This window comes from Mustela nivalis, assembly GCF_964662115.1.
Source record: "Mustela nivalis genome assembly, chromosome: X".
NCBI lineage: Eukaryota > Metazoa > Chordata > Mammalia > Carnivora > Mustelidae > Mustela > Mustela nivalis.
This window is the reverse complement of record NC_139040.1, coordinates 63321410-63345061: the sequence shown is the minus strand read 5'-3', so window position 1 is coordinate 63345061 and position 23652 is coordinate 63321410. Positions and strand designations below refer to the sequence as shown.

The 23652-nt window shown below is 37.1% G+C and overlaps 1 protein-coding gene and 1 pseudogene across 6 annotated transcripts in view; one reads left to right on the top strand and one right to left on the bottom strand.

Annotated features, from left to right (window-relative positions):
- ATRX (ATRX chromatin remodeler) overlaps positions 1 to 23652 on the bottom strand; it is a 293312-nt gene that overhangs the window by 229975 nt on the left and 39685 nt on the right. For all 5 annotated transcript variants that reach the window (XM_082716012.1, XM_082716016.1, XM_082716013.1 and 2 more), the window contains exon 2: positions 16995 to 17107. In XM_082716012.1, the coding sequence (XP_082572138.1) occupies positions 16995 to 17107 (113 nt within the window). The remainder of the gene's footprint in view (positions 1 to 16994; positions 17108 to 23652) is intronic.
- Positions 6350 to 7062, top strand: LOC309856160 (HIG1 domain family member 1A, mitochondrial-like; annotated as a pseudogene). Its single transcript has 2 exons — positions 6350 to 6439; positions 6642 to 7062. The product of its transcript is annotated as an HIG1 domain family member 1A, mitochondrial-like (transcript).

The following is a 23652-nucleotide window of genomic DNA, read 5'->3' as shown; positions in this document are numbered from 1 at the left end:
GCTCAGCAGGGAGCCTGCTTCCCCCCCACCACCACCTGCTGCTCTGCCTACTTGTGATCTCTCTCGCTCTCTCTCTGTCAAACAAATGAATAAAATCTTTTAAAAAATAACCAAGCAGAGATGAAGAACACAATAAATGAAATTAAAACTACACTAGAGGGAATATATAGTAGACTAGAGGAAGCACAAAAACACATCAGTGATCTTGAAGACAGAGTACTGGAAGGTAATCAAGCTACACAAGAGAAATAACAGAATTAAAAAAGAGAACAAATTAAAGGAATGCAGCAACACCATCAAGCATAGGAACGTATAGGGATCCCAGAAAGAGAAGAAAGACAAAATGGGGCAGAATGTTTATTTGCAGAAACAATACCTGAAAAATTACCACATCTAAAGAAGGAAACAGAAATCCAGATCCACAGAGAGGTACAGAGAGACCCCCCCAAAAAATCAACCCAAGGAGGTCCACACCAAGACACAAAGTAAGTAAAATGGCAAAAATAGTGATAAAAAGATATTAAAATTACAGGATATTTTATCCTAAAGTAGCAGAACACACATTCTTTTCAAGTGCACATGGACATTCTCCAGAACAGATCACATATTGGATCACAAATCAGCCCTAAACAAGTACAAAAAGATGGAGATCAGACCATTCATATTTTCAGATCATAATACTAGGAATCTTTAAGTCAACCACAAGAAAAAATTGGAAAGACCACAAATACACAGGGGTTAAAGAGCATCCTACTAAAGAATCTTATGGTTTCACTTATTTGTAGAGCATAACAAATAGCATGGAGGACATAGGGAGATAGAGAAGAGAACGGAGTTGGGGGAAATTGGAAGGGGAGGTGAACCATGAGAGACTATAGACTCTGAAAAGCAATCTGAGGGTTTTGAAGGGGCGGGGGGTGGGAGGTCAGGGTACCAGGTGGTGGGTATTATAGAGGGCACAGATTGCATGGAGCACTGGGTGTGGTGCAAAAATAATGAATACTGGTTATGCTGAAAATAAAAAATAAATTTAAAAAAAAGAATCAAAGGGTTAACAAGGAAACCAAAGAAATAAAAAAAAAATACATGGAAACAAATGAAAACGAAAAACAGCAGTCCAAAACCTTTCAGATACAGCAAAGGCAGTCCTAAGAGGAAGTACACTGAAATATAGGCCTACATTAAGAAGCAAGAAAAGGCTCAAATAACAACTTAAACTCAAACCTAAAGGAACTAGAAAAAGGAAGAGCAAGTGAAAACCAGCAGAAGAAGGGAAATAATTAAGATTAGAGCAGAAATAAAGGATATATAAACAACAACAAAAACAAAACAAAACAAAACAAAAAAACAGAACAGACCAATGAAAATGAGAGCTCATTCACTGTAAGAATTAATAAAACTAATGAACCACTAGCCAGAATTGAAAAAAGAGAGAAAGGACCCAAATAAATGAAACCACCAATTAAAAAGGAGAAATTACAACCAATGCCACAGTAATACAATTATAAGAGAATATTGTGAAAAATTACTTGCAAACTGGGCAAACTAGAAGATAAATTCCTAAAAACACACAAAATTATCAAAACCAAAAAAGCAATAGAAAATTTAAATCGAATGAGTAATCAATAATCAGTAATCAAAAATCACCTGGTGGCTCAGTCCTTAAGTGTCTGCCTTCAGCTCAGGTCACAATCTCACAGAACTGGGATCAAGCCGAGGCCCACATCAGGCTCCCTGCTCGGCAGGAAGCCTGCTTCTCCCTCTCCCACTGCCCCTGCTTGTGTTCCCTCTCTTGCTGTCTCTCTGTCAACTGTTTCCCTGTCTCTCTGTCAAATAAATAAATAAAATGTTAAAAAAAAAAAATCTCCCGGGTGCCTGGGAGGCTCAGAGAATTAAAGCCTCTGCCTTCGGTTCAGGTCAGGATATCAGGGTCCTGGGATGGAGCCCTGCATCAGGCTCCCTGCTCAGCGGAGAGCCTGCTTCCCTCTCTCTCCCTCTGCCTGCCTCTCTGCCAAATAAATAAATTTTAAAAATCTTTAAAAAAAAAAAAAAAAAGAGGTGCCTGGGTGGGTTAGTGGTTTAAGCCTCTGCCTTCGGCTCAGGTCATGATCTCAGGGTCCTGGGATCGAGCCCCGCATCAGGCTCTCTGTTTGGCATGGAGCCTACTTCATTCTCTCTCTGCCTGCCTCTCTGCCTACTTGTGATCTCTGTCTGTCAAATAAATAAATAAAATCTATTAAAAAAAATCTTTAAAAAAAACTCTCAACAGGGGCACCTGGGTGTCTCAGTCAGTTAAGCATCTGCCTTAGGCTCAGCAGGGAGTCTGCTTCTCCCTCTGCTCCTTTCCTCAACTTACTTTCTCTCTCTCTCTCCTGCTCTCATATAAATAAATAAATAAATCTTAAAAAAATAAATCTCCCAACAAACAAAAGTTCAGGCCCACATGGCTTCCCAGGGGAATTTTAACAGACAATTAAAGAAGAAGTAATACCTACTTTTCTCAAAATGCTCAAAAAGTAGAAAGGGAAGGAAAACATCCAGGATCTTTCTACAAAACCAGGATTACTTTGCTTCTAAAACCATACAAAGACCCCACTACAAAGGACAATTACAGGCCAAGATCCCTGATGAAAAAGAATGCAAAAATTCTAACAAGAAACTGGCAAATCAAACCAAATAATACATTAAAAGGAATATTCAGGATGCAACAGCACACTAAAAAGATTATCCACCATGACCAGATGGGATTCATCCCTGGGCTACAAGGATGGTTCAATATTCGCAAATCAATCAATGTGATAGAACAAATTAATAAGAGAAGAGAGAAGAACCACATGGTCCTCTCAATCGATGCAGAAAAAGAATCTGACAAAATCCAGCATCCGTTCCTGATTTAAAAGCTTCAAAGTATAGGGATAGAGGGGACATTCCTGAACTTCATCAAATCTATCTATGAAAGACTCACAGCAAATATCATCCTCAATGGGAAAAAGCTTGCAGCCTTCCCGTTGAGATCAGGAACAAGACAAGGATGCCCACTTTCACCACTCTTGTTCAACATAGTATTAGAAGTCCTAGCAACAGCAATCAGACAACAAAGAGAAATGAAAGGTATCCAAATTGGCAATGAAGAAGTCAAACTCTCTCTCTTCGGAGATGACATGATTCTTTATATGGAAAACCCAAAAGACTCCACCCCCAAACTACTAGAACTCATACAGCAATTCAGCAATGTGGCAGGATACAAAGTCAATGTACAGAAATCAGTGGCTTTCTTATACACTAACAATGAAAATATAGAAAGGGAAATTAGAGAATCGATTCCATTTACTATAGCACCAAGAACCATAAGATACCTGGGAATCAACCTAACCGAAGAGGTAAAGGATCTGTACTCAAGGAACTACAGAACACTCATGAAAGAAATTGAAGAAGACACAAAAAGATGGAAGACCATTCCATGCTCTTGGATTGGAAGAATAAACATTGTTAAAATGTCTATACTGCCTAGAGCAATCTATACTTTTAATGCCATTCCGATCAAAATTCCACCGGTATTCTTCAAAGAGCTGCAGCAAATAATCCAAAAATTTGTATGGAATCAGAAGAGACCCCGAATTGCTAAGGAAATGTTGAAAAACAAAAATAAAGCTGGGGGCATCACATTACCTGATTTCAAGCTTTATTACAAAGCTGTGATCACCAAGACAGCATGGTACTGGCATAAAAACAGACACATAGACCAGTGGAACAGAGTAGAGAGCCCAGATATGGACCCTCAACTCTATGGTCAATTAATCTTCGACAAAACAGGAAAAAATATACAGTGGAAAAAAGACAGTCTCTTCAATAAATGGTGCTAGGAGGGACACCTGGGTGGCTCAGTTGGTTAAGCAGCTGCCTTCGACTCAGGTCATGATCCCAGGGTCCTGGGATCGAGTCCCACATCGGGCTCCTTGCTCGGCAGGGAGCCTGCTTCTCCCTACGCCTCTGCCTGCCATTCTGTCTGCCTGTGCTCACTCTCTCCCCCTCTCTCTCTCTGATAAATAAATAAAATCTTTTTTAAAAAAAGAATAAATGGTGCTGGGAAAACTGGACAGCTATATGTAGAAGAATGAAAGTTGACCATTCTCTTACACCATACACAAACATAAACTCAAAATGGATAAAAGACCTCAACGTGAGACAGGATTGCATCAGAATCCTAGAGGAGAACATAGGCAGTAATCTCTTCGATATCAGCCACAGCAACTTCTTTCAAGGTATGTCTCCAAAGGGAAAGGAAACAAAAGCGAAGATGAACTTTTGGGACTTCATCAAAATCAAAAGCTTCTGCACAGCAAAGGAAACAGTCAACAAAACAAAGAGGCAACCCACAGAATGGGAGAAGATATTTGCAAATGACAGTACAGACAAAAGGTTGATATCCAGGATCTATAATGAACTCCTCAAACTCAACACACACAAAACAGACAATCATATCAAAAAATGGGCAGAAGATATGAAAAGACACTTCTCCAATGAAGACATACAAATGGCTATCAGACACATGAAAAAATGTTCATCGTCACTTGCCCTCAGGGAGATTCAAATTAAAACCACATTGAGATATCACCTTATACCAGTTAGAATGGCCAAAATTAGCAAGACAGGAAACAACATGTGTTGGAGGGGATGTGGAGAAAGGGGAACCCTCTTACACTGTTGGTGGGAATGCAAGTTGGTGCAGCCTCTTTGGAGAACAGTGTGGAGATTCCTCAAGAAATTAAAAACAGAACTTCCCTATGACCCTGCCATTGCACTCCTGGGGATTTACCCCAAGGATACAGATGTCGTGAAAAGAAGGGCCATCTGTACCCCAATGTTTATAGCAGCAATGGCAACGGTCGCCAAACCGTGGAAAGAACCAAGATGCCCTTCAGTGGACGAATGGATAAGGAAAACGTGGTCCATATACACTACGGAGTATTATGCCTCCATCAGAAAGGATGAATACCCAACTTTTATAGTAACATGGACGGGACTGGAAGAGATTATGCTGAGTGAAACAAGTCAAGCGGAGTGAGTCAATTATCATATAGTTTCACTTATTTGTGGAGCATAACAAATAGCATGGAGGACATGGGGAGTTAGAGAGGAGAAGGGAGTTGGGGGAAATTGGAAGGGGAGGTGAATCATGAGAGACTATGGACTCTGTAAAACAATCTGAGGGGTTTGAAGGGGCGGGAGGTGGGAGGTTGGGGTACCAAGTGGTGGGTATTATAGAGGGCACGGACTGCATGGAGCACTGGTTGTGGTGAAAAAATAATGAATACTGTTATGCTGAAAATAAATTTTTAAAAAAATCTTTAAAAAAAAGGATTACTCACCATGATCAAGTGGGATTTATTCCAGGGCTGCAGGGTCAGTTCAATATATGCAAATCAATGTGATAAACCACATTAACAAAAGAAAGGAAAAGAATCATATGATCCTCTCAATAGATGGAGAAAAAGCATTTGACAAAATACAGCATCCATTCTTGCTTTTAGCAATTAAGGTATAGATAGAACATACCTCAAAATCACAAAGCCCATATACCAAAGACCCACAGCCAATAACCTCAATGCAGAAAAAAGGATAGTTTTTCCTCTACGGTCAGGAACAAGACAGGGATATCCAGTCTCACCATTACTATTTAACGTACTACTGGACATCTTAGTCTCAGAAATCAAACAAAAAGAAAAGACATCCAAATTGGCAAGAAAGAAGTCAAACTTTCACTATTTGCAGATGACATGATACTCTATGTAGAAAACCAGATGGGGTGCCTGGGTGGCTCAGTGGGTTAAAGCCTCTGCCTTCAGGTCAGGTCATGATCCCAAGGTCCTGGGATTGAGCCCCACGTCAGGTTCTCTGCTTAGTGGAGAGCCTGCTTCCTCCTCCGTCTCTGCCTGCCTCTCTGCCTACTTGTGATCTCTGTCAAATAAATAGATAAAATCTTAAAAAAAAAAAAAAAAGAAAACCAGAAAGATTCCACACACACAAATGCTAGAACTAGTACATGAATTCAGGAAAATCAATGTACAAATATTGGATGCATTTCTATACACCAATAATTAAGCAGGAGAAAAAAATAATCAAGGAATCACTCCCATTTACAACTGCACCAAAACCCATAAGATACCTAGGAATAAATCTAACCAAAGAGGTAAAAGATCTGTACTCTCTAAACTATAAAACACTGATGGAAGAAACTAAAGAGGGTGCAAAGAAACAAAAAAACATTCCATGCTCAAGCATTGGAAGAAGATACATGGTTAATATATATTTATTACCAGGAGCCTAAGTCCTCTCAGTGTAGGAAGATTCTTCAGCCACTATGTCAACTGGCACAGATTTTTCTCTTCCGTCATATGATGAAGACCAGGAATCTAAACTTATCCCAAAAGCTAGAGAGGAGGGGCGCCTGGGTGGCTCAGTGGTTGGGCCGCTGCCTTCGGCTCAGGTCATGATCTCGGGGTCCTGGGATCAAGCCCCACATCGGGCTCTCTGCTCAGCAGGGAGCCTGCTTCCTCCTCTCTCTCTGCCTGCCTCTCTGCCTGCTTGTGATCTCTGTCAAATAAATAAATAAAATCTTTAAAAAAAAAAAAGCTAGAGAGGAACTGTTTGTTCCCATTGGAATGGTGTCATCTGTAGCAATTGTTGCATAGGGATTATATAAATTGAAGAGCAGGGGAAATACTAAAATGTCTGTTCACCTGATTGACATGTGTTTGACAGCCCAAGGCTTTGTTGTGGGAGCAATGACTCTCAGTATGGGCTATTCCATGTATAAGGAATTCTGGGCAAATCCTAAACCTCAGAAGAAGAGAAACTGTCTCGATTTTGTTGGTATTGCTTGCTTTAGTTAGGCATCTCACGTTGAGTTTATATGTTTACATTGAAAATAAATTGTTTGAATGGGTCAGACAATTAAAAAAATGTTGGTATCACAATTACAGACATCAAGCTATATTACAAAGCTACAGTGATCAAGACAGTATGGAACTGGCACAAAAAAAGACACTTAAATCAATGGAACAGAATAGAGAATTCAGAAATGGACCCTCAGCTTTGTGTTCAACTAATCTTCAACAAAACAGGAAAGAATATCCAATGGAGAAAAGACAGTCTCTTCAACAAATGGTGCTGGGAAAACTGAAGAGCAACATGCAGAAGAATAAAATTGGACCACTTTTCTACATCATATACATAAATAAATTCAAAATGGATGAAAGACCTAAATGTGAGACAGGAAACCAACAAAATCCTAGTAGAGAACACAGGCAGAAACCTCTTTGACCTCTGCTGTAGCAACTTCTTACTAGACACGTTGACTAGTGGCAAAGGAAACAAAAGCAAAAGCGAACTACTGGGACTTCATCAAAATAAAAAAACTTCCACACAGCAAAGGAAACAATCAACAAAATTAAAAGGCAGCCTATAAAATAAGAGAAGATATCTACAAATGACATATCTGATAAAGGGTCATTAATTTGATAAAGGGTCAAAATCTATAAAGAACTTATCAAACTGATCACCCAAAAAAATGAATAACCCAGTTAAGAAATGGGCAGAAAGCATGAAGAGACATCTTCTCAAAAAAGACAATCCAGTTTGGTTGGTAAGTGCCTTTATCTCCTCACTATAAACTTGTATGGCACAGGATACCTCACCTTCCTAATGGTGTCTAAAGTTGTAGTATACACTTATCTTTATGATTGTTTTGTTAATGTTTTACTCATGTTATAAGGCTGGGTCCATGTGTTCTTTTGCTCAGCATTTTGTATCATTACCTAAACAATAAATGATACATAGTATCTGCTCATTAAATAATGAAAAAATTTAAATTTGAAAATACTTTATTACAGTAAACTGTTTAATATTTTAAAAATATAAAGTATGAAAAAATAAAGTCATGGTATCAATATTCAGACAAAAATCTGACCAGCAGACATATGAAAAGATGCTCAACATCACTGAATGTTAAAAATAGCTATCCTAGACACACAAACGCCCAGCAGACCTATGAAAACACGCTTGACATCACTGATCATCAGAGAAATACAAATCAAAACTTCAATGAGATAACACCTGACACCTGTCAGAATGGCTAAAATTAACAACACAGGAAACAATGGATATTGGCGAGAATGTGGAGGAGGAGAAACCTCTTACACTGTTGGTGGGAATGCAAGCTGGTGCAGCCACTCTGGAAAACAGTATGAAGGTTCCTCAGAAAGAGAAAACAGACCTACCATATGACCCAAAAATTACACTATTAGGTATTTACCAAAAGGATATAAAATTACAGATTTGAAAGGGTACATGCACCCCAATGTTTACAGCAGTATCAACAATAGCCAACTATGGGGAGAGCCCAAAGGTCAATCCACTGATGAATGGATGAAGAAGATGTGGTGTACACACACACACAAACACATAGACAAGAATATTACTCAGCCATAAAAAAGAATGAAATCTTGCCATTTCATTGAAATGGATGGATCTAAAGTGTGTTATGTTAAGTGAAATAAGTTAGTCAAAGGAATACAAATACTATATGATTTCACTCATATGTGAAGTTTAAAAAAACAAAACAGATGAACATATGGGAAGGGGGGGAGAAATGTGAGGAAAATAAACCAAAGGAGACTCTTAATGACAGAGAACAAATGGAGGGTTGATGGAAGAAGGCAGGTGGGGATGGGCTGAATAGGTCATGGGTATTTAGCAGAGTACTTGTTGTAATGAGCACTGGGTTTTATATGTAAGTGAACAAGCACTAAATTCTACTCCTGAAACCAGTATTATACTATTGTGTTAACTAACTGGAATTTATAAAAATCTGAACAAAAAAGAGTATTCTACCAACAATGCTATCATTCACAGAAGGATAGATAAAGAGCTCCCAGACAAATAAAACTTAAATTCATCACTACTAAACCAGCCCTACAAGAAATGTTAAGAGGGATAATCTGAGTAAGAAGGTTATACCCTGAGGAGTAAGAAGAAAGGAAGCACAAAAGCAGTAAAATTAAGTAAATATAATAGAAGAATTCACAAAATAAAAGGATGAAAAATAAGATACCATACATGAAAACATGGTGGGGTGGGGAGAAAAGTAAAACTTTAGTGCATTAGGAATGGGTTCAAACTTAATCAACCATCAGCTTATATTCAGAAGATGATATATATATAAGCATAATGGTAACCACAAGTCAAAAGCTGGTAAGGGATACACAAAACATAAAGAGAAAGGAATCCAAGCATATCACTAATGAACAGAAGCAAACAATGAGAAGAGAGCAAGAGAAGTGAGACGGAAGTGCTACAAAAACAATCATAAAATAGATAGCAACATGCCAATAAATACATAACTATTTAATAATTACTCTGAATGTAAATGGACTAAATGCTCCAATCAAAAGACATAAAAGTGAAGGAAGCAATAATAAAGCAAGATCCATCTATGTGCTACCTACAAAAGACTCATTTCAGACCTAAAGATACATTCATGTTGAAAGTGAAGGATGGAAAAACATTTATTATGTGAAAGGAAGTGAAAAGAAAGCTACACTAGCAATATTTATACAGGACAAGATAGACTTTAAAACATCGACGGTAAGAGACAAAAAAGGAGACTACATAATCATAAAGGGAACAATCCAAAAAGAAAATGTAACAACTGCAAATATATATGAACCCAACATGGGAGCACACATAAAAACAAAGCAGCTAATAACAAAACTAAGGAAGCAACTGATAGTAATTCAATAATAGTAGGGGATTTAATTTACATCAATAGATCATCCAAACAAAAAATCAAAAAGTAAATAGTGGCTTTGAAGGACACATTGGAACATATAAATGCAATAGATACATTCAGAACATTCAATCCTACCATCAGAGACTATGGACTCTGAAAAACAATCTGAGGGTTTTGAAGGGGCGGGGATAGGAGGTCGGGGTACCAGGTGGTGGGTATTATAGAGGGCACAGGTTGCATGGAGCATTCGGTGTGGTGCAAAAATAATGAATATTGTTATGCTGAAATAAATAGATAGATAGATAAATAAATAAATAGATAGATTATTTATTTAAAAATAAATAAATGAATAAATAAGGTTTTCAATTAAAAAAAAAAAAGGAACATTCCATCCTAAAACAGCAGAATACACATTCTTTTCTCATACACATGGAGCATTCCCCAAAACAGATGATATGTTAGGTCACAGAACAAGTCTCCAAAAATTCAAAAAGGTAAAAGTCATACCATGTAACTTTTCTAACACTAGCACTATGAAACTAAAATCAACCACAAGAAAAAAATGTGGAGAGTACATAAAAACATGAAGATTAGAGGATACCTGGGTGGCTCAGTGGGTTGTAGCCTCTGCCTTCAGCTCATGTCATGATCCCAGGGTCCTGAGATCGAGCCCTGCATCAGGCTCTCTGCTCAGCAGGGAGCCTGCTCCCCGCCCCCCGCCTGCCTGCCTCTGCCTACTTGTGATCTGTCAAATAAATAAATAAAATCTTAAAAAAAAACATGGAGATTAAATAACATGCAAATAAACAGTAAATGAGACAAACAAACAAGAAATCCAAGAAGAACTAAAAATAAATGTAAACAAGCGAAAACAAAAACACAATAGTCCAAATATTTTAGACGCAGATGTTCCAAGAAGGAAGTTTATAGCAAAACAGACCTACCTCAAGAAGTATGAAAAACCCCAAATAAACTTACACCTAAAGGAACTAGAAAAAGAATAACAAATTAAACCCAAGTAGCAGAAGGAAATAATAAAAAATAAGAGCAGAAATATGGGCACCTGGGTGGCTCACTCGGTTGAGGGCACAACTCCTGGTTTAGGCGCAGGTCATGATCTTCTCAGTTGGAAGATGAAGACCTGCATCAGACTCCCCACTCGTAGGGGGGTCTGCATCTCTCTGCCCCTCCCACTGCTTGCACGCATGTGCTCTATAAAATAAGTAAGTAAATCTTTAAAAAAAAAATAAAAGCAGAAGTAAAAAAGAAACAAAATACAACAGATTACTGAAACCAGGAGCTGGTTGTTTGAAGAAATCAACAAAATTGAAAACCTTATCCAGACTCATCAAAAAATAAAGAGGGAGAACACAGAACTGGCAATGAAAAGATTGACATAATAACCGACTCAGAAATACAAAGGATTATACAAGAATATTATGAAAAAGTATATGCCAACAAACTGAACAGCCTACAAGAAATGGAAAAATTCCTAGAAACATAATCTCCCAAAAGTGAATCAGTAAGAAATTTGATTTGGGCAGACTAATACCAGCATTAAGACTGAATCTGTATTCAAAAACAACCAACAAAAATCCACAATCAGATGGTTCACAGGTGAATTCTACCAAACATTGAAGAGTTAATACTTATTCTTCTCAACTATTCCAAAAAGTAGAAGAGGAAAAAAAGCTTTCAAACTCATTCAATGAGGCCAGTGTAACCCTGATACCAAAACCAGAACCAGATAAAGCCTCCACTAAAAAAAGAATACCTACCACAGGGCAATATCCCTGGTGAACAGAGATGCAAAATTCCTCACCAAATATTAGGAAAGTGAATCCAACAATACATTAAAGAGTCATTTACCATGATCAGGCAGGATTTATTCCTGGGATGCAAGGTGAATCAATATACACAAATATGTCAATGAGATACATCTCATTCAATACAGAAAGGATAAAAACCATATGATAATATCAAAAGGTGCAAAAAAAGGATTCGACTAAGTATGACATCCATTCATGACAAAAACACTCAAAGTAGGTTTAGTGGGAACATACCTCAAAATAATAAAGGCCATTTATTAAAAAAAAAAAAAACATAGCTGCCATCATCCTTAATGGGGAAAGAACTGGGAGCTTTTCCCCTAAGGTGAGGAACAAAACATGGGATGTCCACCCTCACCACTATTACAGAATATAGTACTGCAAGTCTTAGCCATATGAATCAGAAAATAAAAAGAAATAAAAACCATCCAAATTGGTAAGGAAGTAGACAAACTTCTACTATTTCCAGATGACATGATACTATAATAAAGGAAACTCTAAAGACCAACAAAAAACTAGTAAAATTGATATACAAATTCAATAAAGTTGCAGGATATAAAATCAATCTGTAGAAGTCTGCTGAATTTCTATGCACTAATAATGAGGTACTAGAAAAAATTTTCTAAAACTAAAAAATAATCCCATTTATAATTTTACCAAAACCAAAAAGAACCTAGGAATAAACCTAACCAAAAAGGCAAAAGATCTGTGTTCTGAAAACTAAAGAACACTTGTGAAAGAAACGACACAAGGAAATGTTAAAACTTTCCATGCTCATGGACTAGAAGAACATACCTTTTTAAAATGTCTATATTAACCAAAGCAATCTACACATTTAATGCAATCCCTATCAAAATACCAACAGCATTTTTCACAGAACTATAACAAACAATCCCAAAATTTGTACAGAATCACAGAAGCCCCCAAATAACCAAAGCAATTTTGAAAAGGAAGAAAAAAACTGAAGGTATCAAATCCCAGATTTCAAGATATACTACAAAGCTCTAGTAATCAAAAGTTTGGTTCCGGAACAATAAAATACACATAGATCAATGGAATATAATAGCCCAAAAATAAATCCAAGATTATTTTTGCAATAGGAATATGCAATGGGAAAAAGTCTCTTCAACAAATACTGGGAAAACCAGACAACAGTCAAAAGAATGAGGGTGCCTGGGTGGCTCAGTAGGTTAAGCCTCTGCCTTCGGCTCAGGTCATGATCTTAGGGTCCTGGGATGGAGTCCCGCATCGAGCTCTCTGCTCAGCAGGGAGCCTGCTTCCTCCTCTCTCTCTGCCTGCCTCTTTGCCTACTTGTGATCAATCAATCTCTCTCTCTCTCTCTCTCTCTCTCTCTCTCTGTGTCAAATAAATAAATAAATAAAAATCTTCAAAAAAAAAGAAAAAGAATGAAACTGGACCACTTTCTTATACCATACACAGAAATAAACTCAAAATGCACTGAAGACCTAAATGTGAGATCTGAAACCATAAAAATCCTAGAAGAGAACACAAGAGTAATTTCTCTGACATCCACCACAGCAACATTTTTCTAGGTAAGTCTTCTGAGACAAGGGAAACAAAAGCAAAAATAATTTGATTTGTAGTATCAAAACATAATCTTCTGCACAGCAAAGGAAACAATCAACAAAACTAAAAGGCAACCTACTGAGTGGGAGAAGATACTTGCAAATGACATATCCAATAATGGGTTAGTATCCAAAATATATAAAGAACTTACACACCTCAACACCAAAAAAAAAAAAAAAACCCACACAGATAATCCAATTTAAAAATGGGCAAAAGACATCAAGAAAATTTTTTCCAAAAAATACATAGAGATGGCCAACATGAAAAGATGTTCAACATCAACTCATTGTCAAGGAAATGCAAATCAAAACCTCAATGAGCTATCACCTCACACCTGTCAGAATATAAGAAATTTAAAGCACAAGAAACCACAAGTGTTGGCAAGGATGTGAAGAAAAAGGAACCCTTGTGCACTGTTGCCAAGAATTCAAACTGTGCAGCCACTATTGAAAACCATATAGAGGTTCCTCAAAAACTAAAATTGGAATTACCATATGATCCAGTAATTCCACCACTGGGTATTAACCCCGAAACACAAAAACATTAATTTGAAAAGATATGTGCACACCTATGTTTACTGCAGATTATTTACGATAGCCAATATATGGAAGCAACCCAAGTGTCCATCAATAGATGAATAAAGACAATGTGGTATGTATCTACCATGGAATATTACTCAGCCATAAAAAAGAATGAAATGTTACCATTTGCAATAACATGGATAGATCTAAAGGATATAGTGCTAAGCAAAATAAGTCAGTCAGAGAAAGACAAATACTACATGATTTCTCTTGTATGTGGAATTTAAGAAACAAAACAAAGAAAAAAAGTCACAAACTAAAAACAAATAGGTGGTTACCAGAGGGCAGGTGGGTAGGTGAAGTAAGTGAAAGGGACTAAGAGCACTCTTAATGTGCAGAATTGCTGAATCACTATACTGTACACCTGAAAATAATATAAAACTGCATTTTAGTTATACTAGAATTTAAAAATAAATTAATAAAAAAACAAAACTATCAATATCAATTCATGAAAATATTAACACAGATATCCACTTTTCTCTGTGAAAGGGCCTGTAACCAAAGATGTCCTGGTGGCAATGAAAAGAACACTGTACAACCAGATGTTGTTATCTAAATAAAGTATCTCACTAAAAGGAACTGGAACTCCTTGGAGAAATAACTGATTTCTGGGCCAGGTAAAGGACAATGCAAAATATACATTCAACATCTTAAGAGGGCAGAAAGTAACGAAGTGCTCTAGGATGGTGATGCGTAAAAGGGTTAGCAGGAGCCATAAAGAAGGGCCTCCCACTTGCCACGAGTGATACAAAAGAACACTGAAATAATGATAGAGATATTAACAAAGAAAGAATATCAGCATATACAAATTAAACAAATGAAGAGAGAATAGAATGTAAAGCCCTCTCATATACTTATAGCAATATATCAACTAAAACATATAAATAATAAAAGATTATTCAGCATTTGGAACCCATCAAAGTAATATATCATTCAGCCAAGAATCATGAATGGATACTACAGTATGCAGAATTTCTACATATGGCCCCCAAGATTTCATGCTCCCTAATCTCCAGAACCTAGGAATGTGAGGAAATGCCACTTCCATGACTGTACTATGTAAAATAGCACCACTGACCTTAAGAATTGGAGGGAGGGGTGAAAGGAATTTGGCTAGTGTAATCACATGAGTCTTAACAGTAGATAAATTTCTCCAGATGATGGCTGATGAAGCAATCAAGAGTTAGATTCAAAGCATGAGACTCAACATGCTGGCTTTGAACATAGAGGGGGCCATTAGAGAAGAAATACAAACAGCCTTAAGCTAAGACAGAGGAACCTGGCCAACATCCAGCAAGAAATGGGAACCTTAGACCTATAACCACAAGGACTTGAATTCTGGCAACAACCTAAATGAGCACAGACATGGATTTTTCCACAGAACTTTCAGAAAGGAACATAGTCTCAATGATACGTTAACTTTAGCCTTGTGATACCCTAAGGAGAGCCCAGAAAGGCTCACTGGACTCCTGACCTATAGAACTGTGAAATGATACATTTGGATTATTATAAGCTGCCATGTTTGCGGTTATTTGCAACAGCTAGGTTTCTGATCCACTCTATCTTTTCTCCCTTCTGAGATACTAATTACACATATGGCTGAACTTCTTACTGTGGTCTATTTCTCTTATACTTTTTGTACATACTGTATTTGTAGTGCACATGCATGTGCGTGTGTGGGGGGGTGTGTGTGGGTGTGTGTGTATTCAGCTCTTACATATGTAGTCACCCTTGAAAACCTCAAAAATGATCATCACATGATATAGGACACTTTTACAAAGGAGAAAAGGAGGTAGAAAGGAGGTATTGAGACATTTTTGTTAAGAAAAAATGCACCAGGGCGCCTGGGTGGCTCAGTGGGTTAAGCCGCTGCCTTCGGCTCAGGTCATGATCTCGGGGTCCTGGGATTGAGTCCCGCATCGGGCTGTCTGCTCAGCAGGGAGCCTGCTTCCTCCTCTCTCTCTCTCTCTGCCTGCCTCTCTGCCTACTTGTGATCTCTCTCTGCCAAATAAATAAATAAAATCTTTAAAAAAAAAAAAAAAGAAAAGAAAAAGAAAAAATGCACCAATTCTATTCAGAGAAGTTATAAACAATGTAAAAATTTAACTCATAGAGGTCCCTGGGTGGCTCAGTGGGTTAAAGCTTCTGCCTTCAGGGGCGCCTGGGTGGCTCAGTGGGTTAAGCCGCTGCCTTCGGCTCAGGTCATGATCTCAGGGTCCTGGGATCGAGTCCCACATCGGGCTCTCTGCTCAGCAGGGAGCTTGCTTCCTCCTCTCTCTCTGCCTTCCTCTCTGCCTACTTGTGATCTCTCTCTGTCGAATAAATAAATAAAATCTTTAAAAAAAAAAAAAAAAAGCTTCTGCCTTCAGCTCAGGTCATGATCTCAGGGTCCTGGGATTGAGCCCTGCATCAGGCTCTCTGCTCAGCAGGGAGCCTACTTCCCTTCTTCTCTCTCTGCCTGCCTCTCTGCCTACTTGTGATCTCTGTATGTCAAATAAATAAACAAAATCTTTAAAAAAAATTTAACTCGGGACGCCTGGGTGGCTCAGTCGGTTAAGCTGCTGCCTTCAGCCCAGCTCATAATCCCAGGGTCCTGGGATCAAGTCCCCCTTCGGGCTCCTTGCTCGTCAGGGAGCCTGCTTGTTCTCTCTCTCTCTCTCTCTGACAAATAAATAAAATCTTTAAAAAAAAATTTAACTCGGGCATCTGGGTGGCTCAGTGGGTTAAAGCCTCTGCCTTCGGCTCAGGTCATGATCCAGGAATCCTGGGATCGAGCCCCGCATCGGGCTCTCTGCTCAGCAGGGAGCCTGCTTCCTCCTCTCTCTCTGCCTGCCTCTCTGCCTACTTGTGATCTCTGTCTGTCAAATGAATAAATAAAATTTTTTTAAAAATTTTAACTCATATACACAAATAACTAAAATAATATATTTCTATACTGCTCCCACCTCTTCTAATACTACCTATTTTTCATAGTGAACATTTATCACCCATGCTATATCTCTATTATACATAAAATCATAGTGCATCCTTTTCTAAGCACCTATCCATATAACCTTGTATTTTATTTATCTAAATTAAAATCTCCAATTATCAGATACCAGCTAAACACTATATTCAGTAGGGCTAATAAACCCTTCAATAGCTGCTCTTTCCCAAAACAAAATGGAAAATAGACTAGAAGATATTGCACATTATTTCTCAATTTACCTGTGCTTTGGTTCATCACAAGTCTTGGAGGAGAACTTGTTTCTTCAGATTCTTCTGATGAGTGTGCCAGGAAGTCATGAAGCTTCTGCACCAATGTATTCAACTTGCTTTCACTATCAAAACAAAAATTTAAAGAACTTCTTTAATTAGCCTGTCATGTATTTAATCAAATGTAAAGGTCTAACAAACTGAAAACATACCTATACTGTAAGTGGTCTGAAAGAATATATATTCAAAATAAAAGTAAATGAATTTTCATTATTTCACTAAAGATTTGAAAACATGAGTAAAATGCTGATGTGACTTTGCTTTACATCATTTAAAATAGCAATAATGTATCAAATATATTTACTAAATACTCCCTGGAAGCCTTCTGTATTTTTTTAATCACTCTATCTTCTGCTTGTCACAGAATAATTAATGACAAAAAAATGAAGAAAATCCAAAACAGAACTTAGTAGAGCTCACAGATTCCCAGGGAAATATTTATGTAACTAAATCATTACAGCATATCCTGCTAAGTTATATTAATAAGTGTATCTGTAACCCAACAGATTTATAAAAGCTGAAACCTTAAAAGAATGCACAAAATAAACATGTATCCCATTTTGAATACAGGATTTACTAAACTTAAAAGAGGGAAAATAGATAAAACTGACGACTGAAATTTAAAACTTTTGTGTATTCAAAGATACCATTAAGAAAGTGAAGAGATGAGCCATACAACTGAAGAAAACTATTTTCAAATCATACATCTGAAAAGGTATTAATATCCTTTTGCATAATATATATATATCCTTCAAATAAGATGGTATATCTTCTTTAAATGCTTTTTATTGGACGCCTGGGTGGCTCAGTCGTTAAACTGCTGCCTTTGGCTCAGGCCATGATCCCAGGGTCCTGGTATTGAGCCCTGCCTCAGGCTCCCTGCTCAGCAGGAAGCTTGCTTCTCTCTCTCCCTCTCCCCCTGCTTGTGTTCCCTCTCTCTCACTGTGTCTCTCTCTGTAAAATAAATAAATAAAATCTTCTTAAAAAATTAAAAAAATAGATTTTTATCCTTTTAATAAATAATTTTTGTAATTTAACAATAAAAAAACAAAGGACCCAATTTAAAAATGGGCAAAGGACATAGACACCTGGGTGGCTTAGCTGTTTAGGCAATTGCCTCCAGCTCAGGTCACAATTCTGGAGTCCCAGGATCTGGAGTCCCAGGATCAAGTTCCACATCAGGCTCCCTGCTCAACAGGGAGTCAGCTTCTCCCTCTGACCCTCCCCCACCTCAAGCTTGCTGGCTCTCTTTCATTCTCTCTCAAATAAATAAAATCCTAGAAAAAAAACAAAGGACATAGACATACACTTCTCCAAAGAAGATATACAAAGCGCCAGTAAACACATGAAAAATGTTCAAGATTATTAGTCATTAGAAAAGTGCAAATCAAAACCACAAGATACTATTTTACACTCATTAGGGTGGATATAATAATTTTTTAAATGAAAAGTAAGGATTGGCAAGGGTGTAGAGAAACTGGAATCACACTATAGAGATAATCCTTGCATTGTGTAAGTCTCATTTGTGGAAATAGTGTTTTAAACATACCAACACCAACTATTTAAAAAGGCAACATTTATCAATCCTTTTGTAAAGTGAACAATCTTCCTAAGGCAAAACCACACACATTAACTAATCATCAGTTTTATAACTGTGAACTATTACGAATGATATTTTTAATTAAATCTAGACATGGTTGTCACTTTCTTCCTCTCTCTACCAAAATATGAAGCTGACTCAACCAGTACTACATACTAAATAAGCCCTTAAAGCCATCCTTTAGGAATGGTTAAAAATCTCTACTGGGAAACAATGTGTTCAGCCTTCATGCTTATAGTCACACAATTTTTTTTTTTAGATTTTATTTATTTGAGAGAGAGAGAGAGAATGAGAGAGAGAGCATGAGAAGGAGGAGGGTCAGAGGGCCGAGCAGGGAGCCTGATATGGGACTTGATCCCAGGACTCCAGGATCATGACCTGAGCCAAAGACAGTTGCTTAACCAACTGAGCCACCCAGGTGCCCCACACAATTTTTTTTAAAGATCTTATTTATCCATTTGAAAGACAGAGATCACAAGTAGGCAGAGAGGCAGGCAGAGAGAGAGAGAGAGAGAGAGAGAGAGAGAGAGAGAGAGAGAGGAGGAAGCAGGCTCCCTGTGGAGCAGAAAGCCGGATGCGGGGCTCGATCCCAGGACCCTGGGATCATGACCTGAGCCAAAGCAGAGGCTTTAACCCACTGAGCCACCAAGGCGCCCCATAGTCACACAATTTTAACAGTGGCTTGATGAAGATGACCTGTGAAATCTGACCTGCCTATCTGCAAGTAGATCAAAAATATTTAATTCTTCCTGTAAACTAATCACATCATCAATGACAAGATTTTAGACGAGTCCTAATTTCAGTATTTGAGTCCTAATGTCAGTATTCATAACTACAGGCTAATTTCTTTCTCTTGGATATTTTACTATACTTTTTTTCCAAGAGGAACTATAGAATTCCAAATATTTTATGTGTATTCTTTTGTACTATTATTTTGGAGATGTTGATGCACAAAGGAACTAGCCTCTTTTTATATTAAATATTTTATCATGAGATAAATGTAGATTCACATGCAGTTTTAAGAAAGCTTCTGTGTATTCATTACCCACTTTCCTTCAATGATAATGTCTTACATAACTATTTTTCACTTTCAACTCATTCATCTACCTGTTCCCATAGATGGGCTGCTGTGCTTCAGACACAGCAATGGACCACACAATCTCTGAAATTTAGTTATACGATCATGGGTATGATCACATTGACCAAAATGGTTTTTCTGGAAAAATGAACAATAAGTAATTTAAAATTTTTGTTCACGTCATGATTGTTTAAAATAGCACAGACAAAAATACTATTATCCAAGCAGGAAAGAGTTACATTATCTCTGTTCACAAGATGGCATCTTATATGCAGAAAACCTTAACTATATCACAAAAATTTCTGAGACAGTTAATAAACAAATTCAGTAAAGTTAGTGGATACAAAATCAACACACAAAAACCAGTTGCATTTCTATACACAAACAATGAACAGTCCAAAATGGAAATTAAGAAACTGATTCTATTTAAAACAGCATTGAAAACAATTAAATATTTTAGAATTAATTTAACCAAGGAGGCTAAAGATTTGTACAGTGAAAATTGCAAAACAGCACTGTTTTCACTACTCAAAGAAATTAAAGACACATATAAATGGAAACCCTGTGTTGATGGATTAGAAAAAGTAAATATCGTTAAAATAACAGTATTACACAAACTACCTAGGGATTCGTTTCAACCCCTATCAAAATCCCAATGCAATTTTTGCAAACATAGAAAACCCCATCCTAAAATTCATGGAGAAACTCATTGAATCCCAAAACACCAAAACAATAATGATAAAGAAGAAAGTTGGAGAGATCACATTTCTTGATTTCAAAACGAACAGCAGAGCTAAAATAATCGAAACAGTGTAGTCTGGACAAAAGGACAAATATACAGACCAGTGGAATAGAGAACTCAAAACTAAACCGTTGTATAGATATGGTCAATGATTTTCAACAGGGGGGTTGAGATATTCAATTGAGAAAGAGCAGTTCTTTCAACAAATAGTGCTAGGAAAACTTTCCACATGCCAAAGACTGAAGCTGGACCCTTGCCTGACATCACATATAAAAATTAACACAAAAAGCATCAAAAAGATAAACACAGTAGCTAAAACTATTAAAATTTCTGGAAGAAAACATAGGGAAAAATTCTTCATGACATTATATTATTATATTCCATGATGATTTCTTGAATACGACAGAAAAAGTGCAACAGAAGAAAAAAAAAATAGACGAACTGGATTTCATCAAAATGAATACCTTCTGTGCATCAAAGTACACCATCAAGAGAGTGAAAAGACAACCCAAAGAATATGAGAAAATATTTCCAAATCATATATCTCAAATGGTATTCATATCCAGGACATAAGAAAATCCTAGAACTCAACAACAACAAAAATTTAAGGAGCACCTGGGTGGCTCAGTCAGTTAAGTGTCTGCCTTTAGCTCAGGCCATGATCCCAAGGTCCTGGGATCAAGCCCTGCATCGAGCTCCCTGTTTGGCAAGGAGTCCGCTTCTCCCTCTCCCTCTGTCTCTTTCTGCTGATGCCCCTGCTTGTGCTCTTTCTCTGTCAAATGAATAAATAAAAAACTTAAAAAAAAATCAAAGATAGGCAAATGACTTAAACAGACATTTCTCAAGAAGAAAAGATGTACAAATATCCAATGAGCACACATAAAGAGACTCTACATTGCTAATTATTAGGGAAAAGCAAACCAAAACCACAATGAGATACCATTTCACACACATTTATGTTACAAAAAAATGGAAAATAACAAATCCTGATAAGGATGTAGAGAAATTAGAACCCTGAATGTACTGCTGGTAGGAATACTGAATGGTTCAAGCACTGGAGAAAAACAGTATGGTAATACTTCAAAAAGTAAACATGGAATTGCCATATGACCCAGCAATTCCACCTCCAAGTATGTATCTAAAAGAAATTGAAAGCTGGGACTTACACACCAACATTCATACCAGCATTATTTATAAGAACCAAAAGGTACAAATAACCAAAATCCATCAAAGATAGATAAATGGAAAAATAAAACACAACAGATACATGAAATAAAAGGCATGATATTCCCCCAAAAGGAATGAAATTCTGACACATGCTATAACCTAAATGAAATTTGAAAACCTTATACTAAATGAGTAAGCCAGACACAGCAAAAGAAAAAATATTGTATAAATTCCACATAGTTGAAGTTCCTGAAATAGCCAAATTCATAGAAAAGGAAAGCGTATTACAAGGCTGGAAGGGGGAGGTAATACACAGTTACCATTAATGGAAACAGTTTTGTGTTGAAAATAATGAAAATGTTCTCGAAATGGAGAGTGATAACGATTGCACAAGAATGTCAATGTATGTATCTAAAAGCAATGAATCACACACTTAAATATGGTTAAAATGGTAAATATCTTTAAAAACTTTCCAATATCTGAGACAAATATTATAAAGTTATTGGGGGAGTTTGTGCTGCACATGGCCACTAAAGATAAAAACAAAGAATTGCATTGCTTACACTAGAGAAAATTTGGAAATAACCCAATTATTCACAAATAAACAGAATGAATAGACTGTTCACACAACACAATCCTATATAGCACTTAAATAAATGAACCAGAACCACATGAATCAATATAGACTAAAAACAGTTCAAATGGGACTTCAGCTTCATTTACAAAATTCTAGGATTATAAAAGTCTGAAGGAAATATCATTAAATTTTAAGTGCCATTTATTTTAATAATAAAACAACTTATCTTCATGTAAGCCCACAAAACAAGCCCCAACAAATTAAAAAATATTGAAGTCACACCATACATATATTCTAAACACAACATTCTTAAACTAGAAGTCAACCACAAGAAAAAATCTAGAAAGACTACAAATACATGAAGATTAAATAACATGCTACTAAACAATAAATGGGTCAACCAAGAAATCAAAGAAGATATAAAACAGGACATGGAAACAAAGGAAAATGAAAACACAATGGTCCAAAACCTCTGGGAGGAAGCAAAAGTGGTTCTAAGAGGAAAGCTTATACCAACACAGGTATATATCAAGATGCAAGAAAAATCTCAAATGAACAACCTAACCTTAAACCTAAAGGAGCTAATGAAAGAAAAACAAACAAAACCTAAAACCAGCAAAAGAAAATAAAGATTAGAGCAGAAATAAATGATACAGAAACTAAAAACAAAAACAATAAAACAGATCAATGAAACCAGAAGCTGATTTTTCTAAGATCAACAAAGTCTGGCTAGAGCTTTATCAATTTATCAAGAAAAAAAGAGAAAGGACTCAAATTAATAAAGTCATAAATAAGAGAAAAGAAATAACAACCAACACCAGAGAAATACAAGAGAATATTAAGAAAAATACTAATACCAACATACTGGACAACAAATCGATTTACAAGACATCTTAAATTCCTAGAAACATATAAATTACCAAAATTGAAACAGGAAGAAATAGAAAATTTGAACAGATGAATAACCAGCAAAGAAACTGAATCAGTAATCAAAAAACTCCCAACAAACACAAGTCCAGGACCAGATGGCTTCACAGGTGAATTCTACCAAACAATTAAGAGTTGGGTCGGGGCGCCTGGGTGGCTCAGTCGGTTAAAGCCTCCACCTTCGGCTCAGGTTATGATCCCAGGGTCCTGGGATCGAGCCCCACATCGGGCTCTCTGATCAGCAGGGAGCCTGCTTCCGCCTCTCTCGCTTCCTGCCTCTCTGCCTACTTGGGATCTTTGTCTGTCAAATAAATAAATAAATTCTTTAAAAAAAAAAAAAAAGAGTTGGGCGCCTGGCTGGCTCAGCGGGTTAAAGCCTCTGCCTTCAGCTCAGGTCATGATCCCAGGGTCCTGGGATCGAGCCCTGAGTCAGGCGCTCTGCTCAGTGGGGAGCCTGCTTCCCCCTCTCTCTCTGCCTGCCTCTCTGCCTACTTGTGATCTCTCTGTCAAATCAATAAA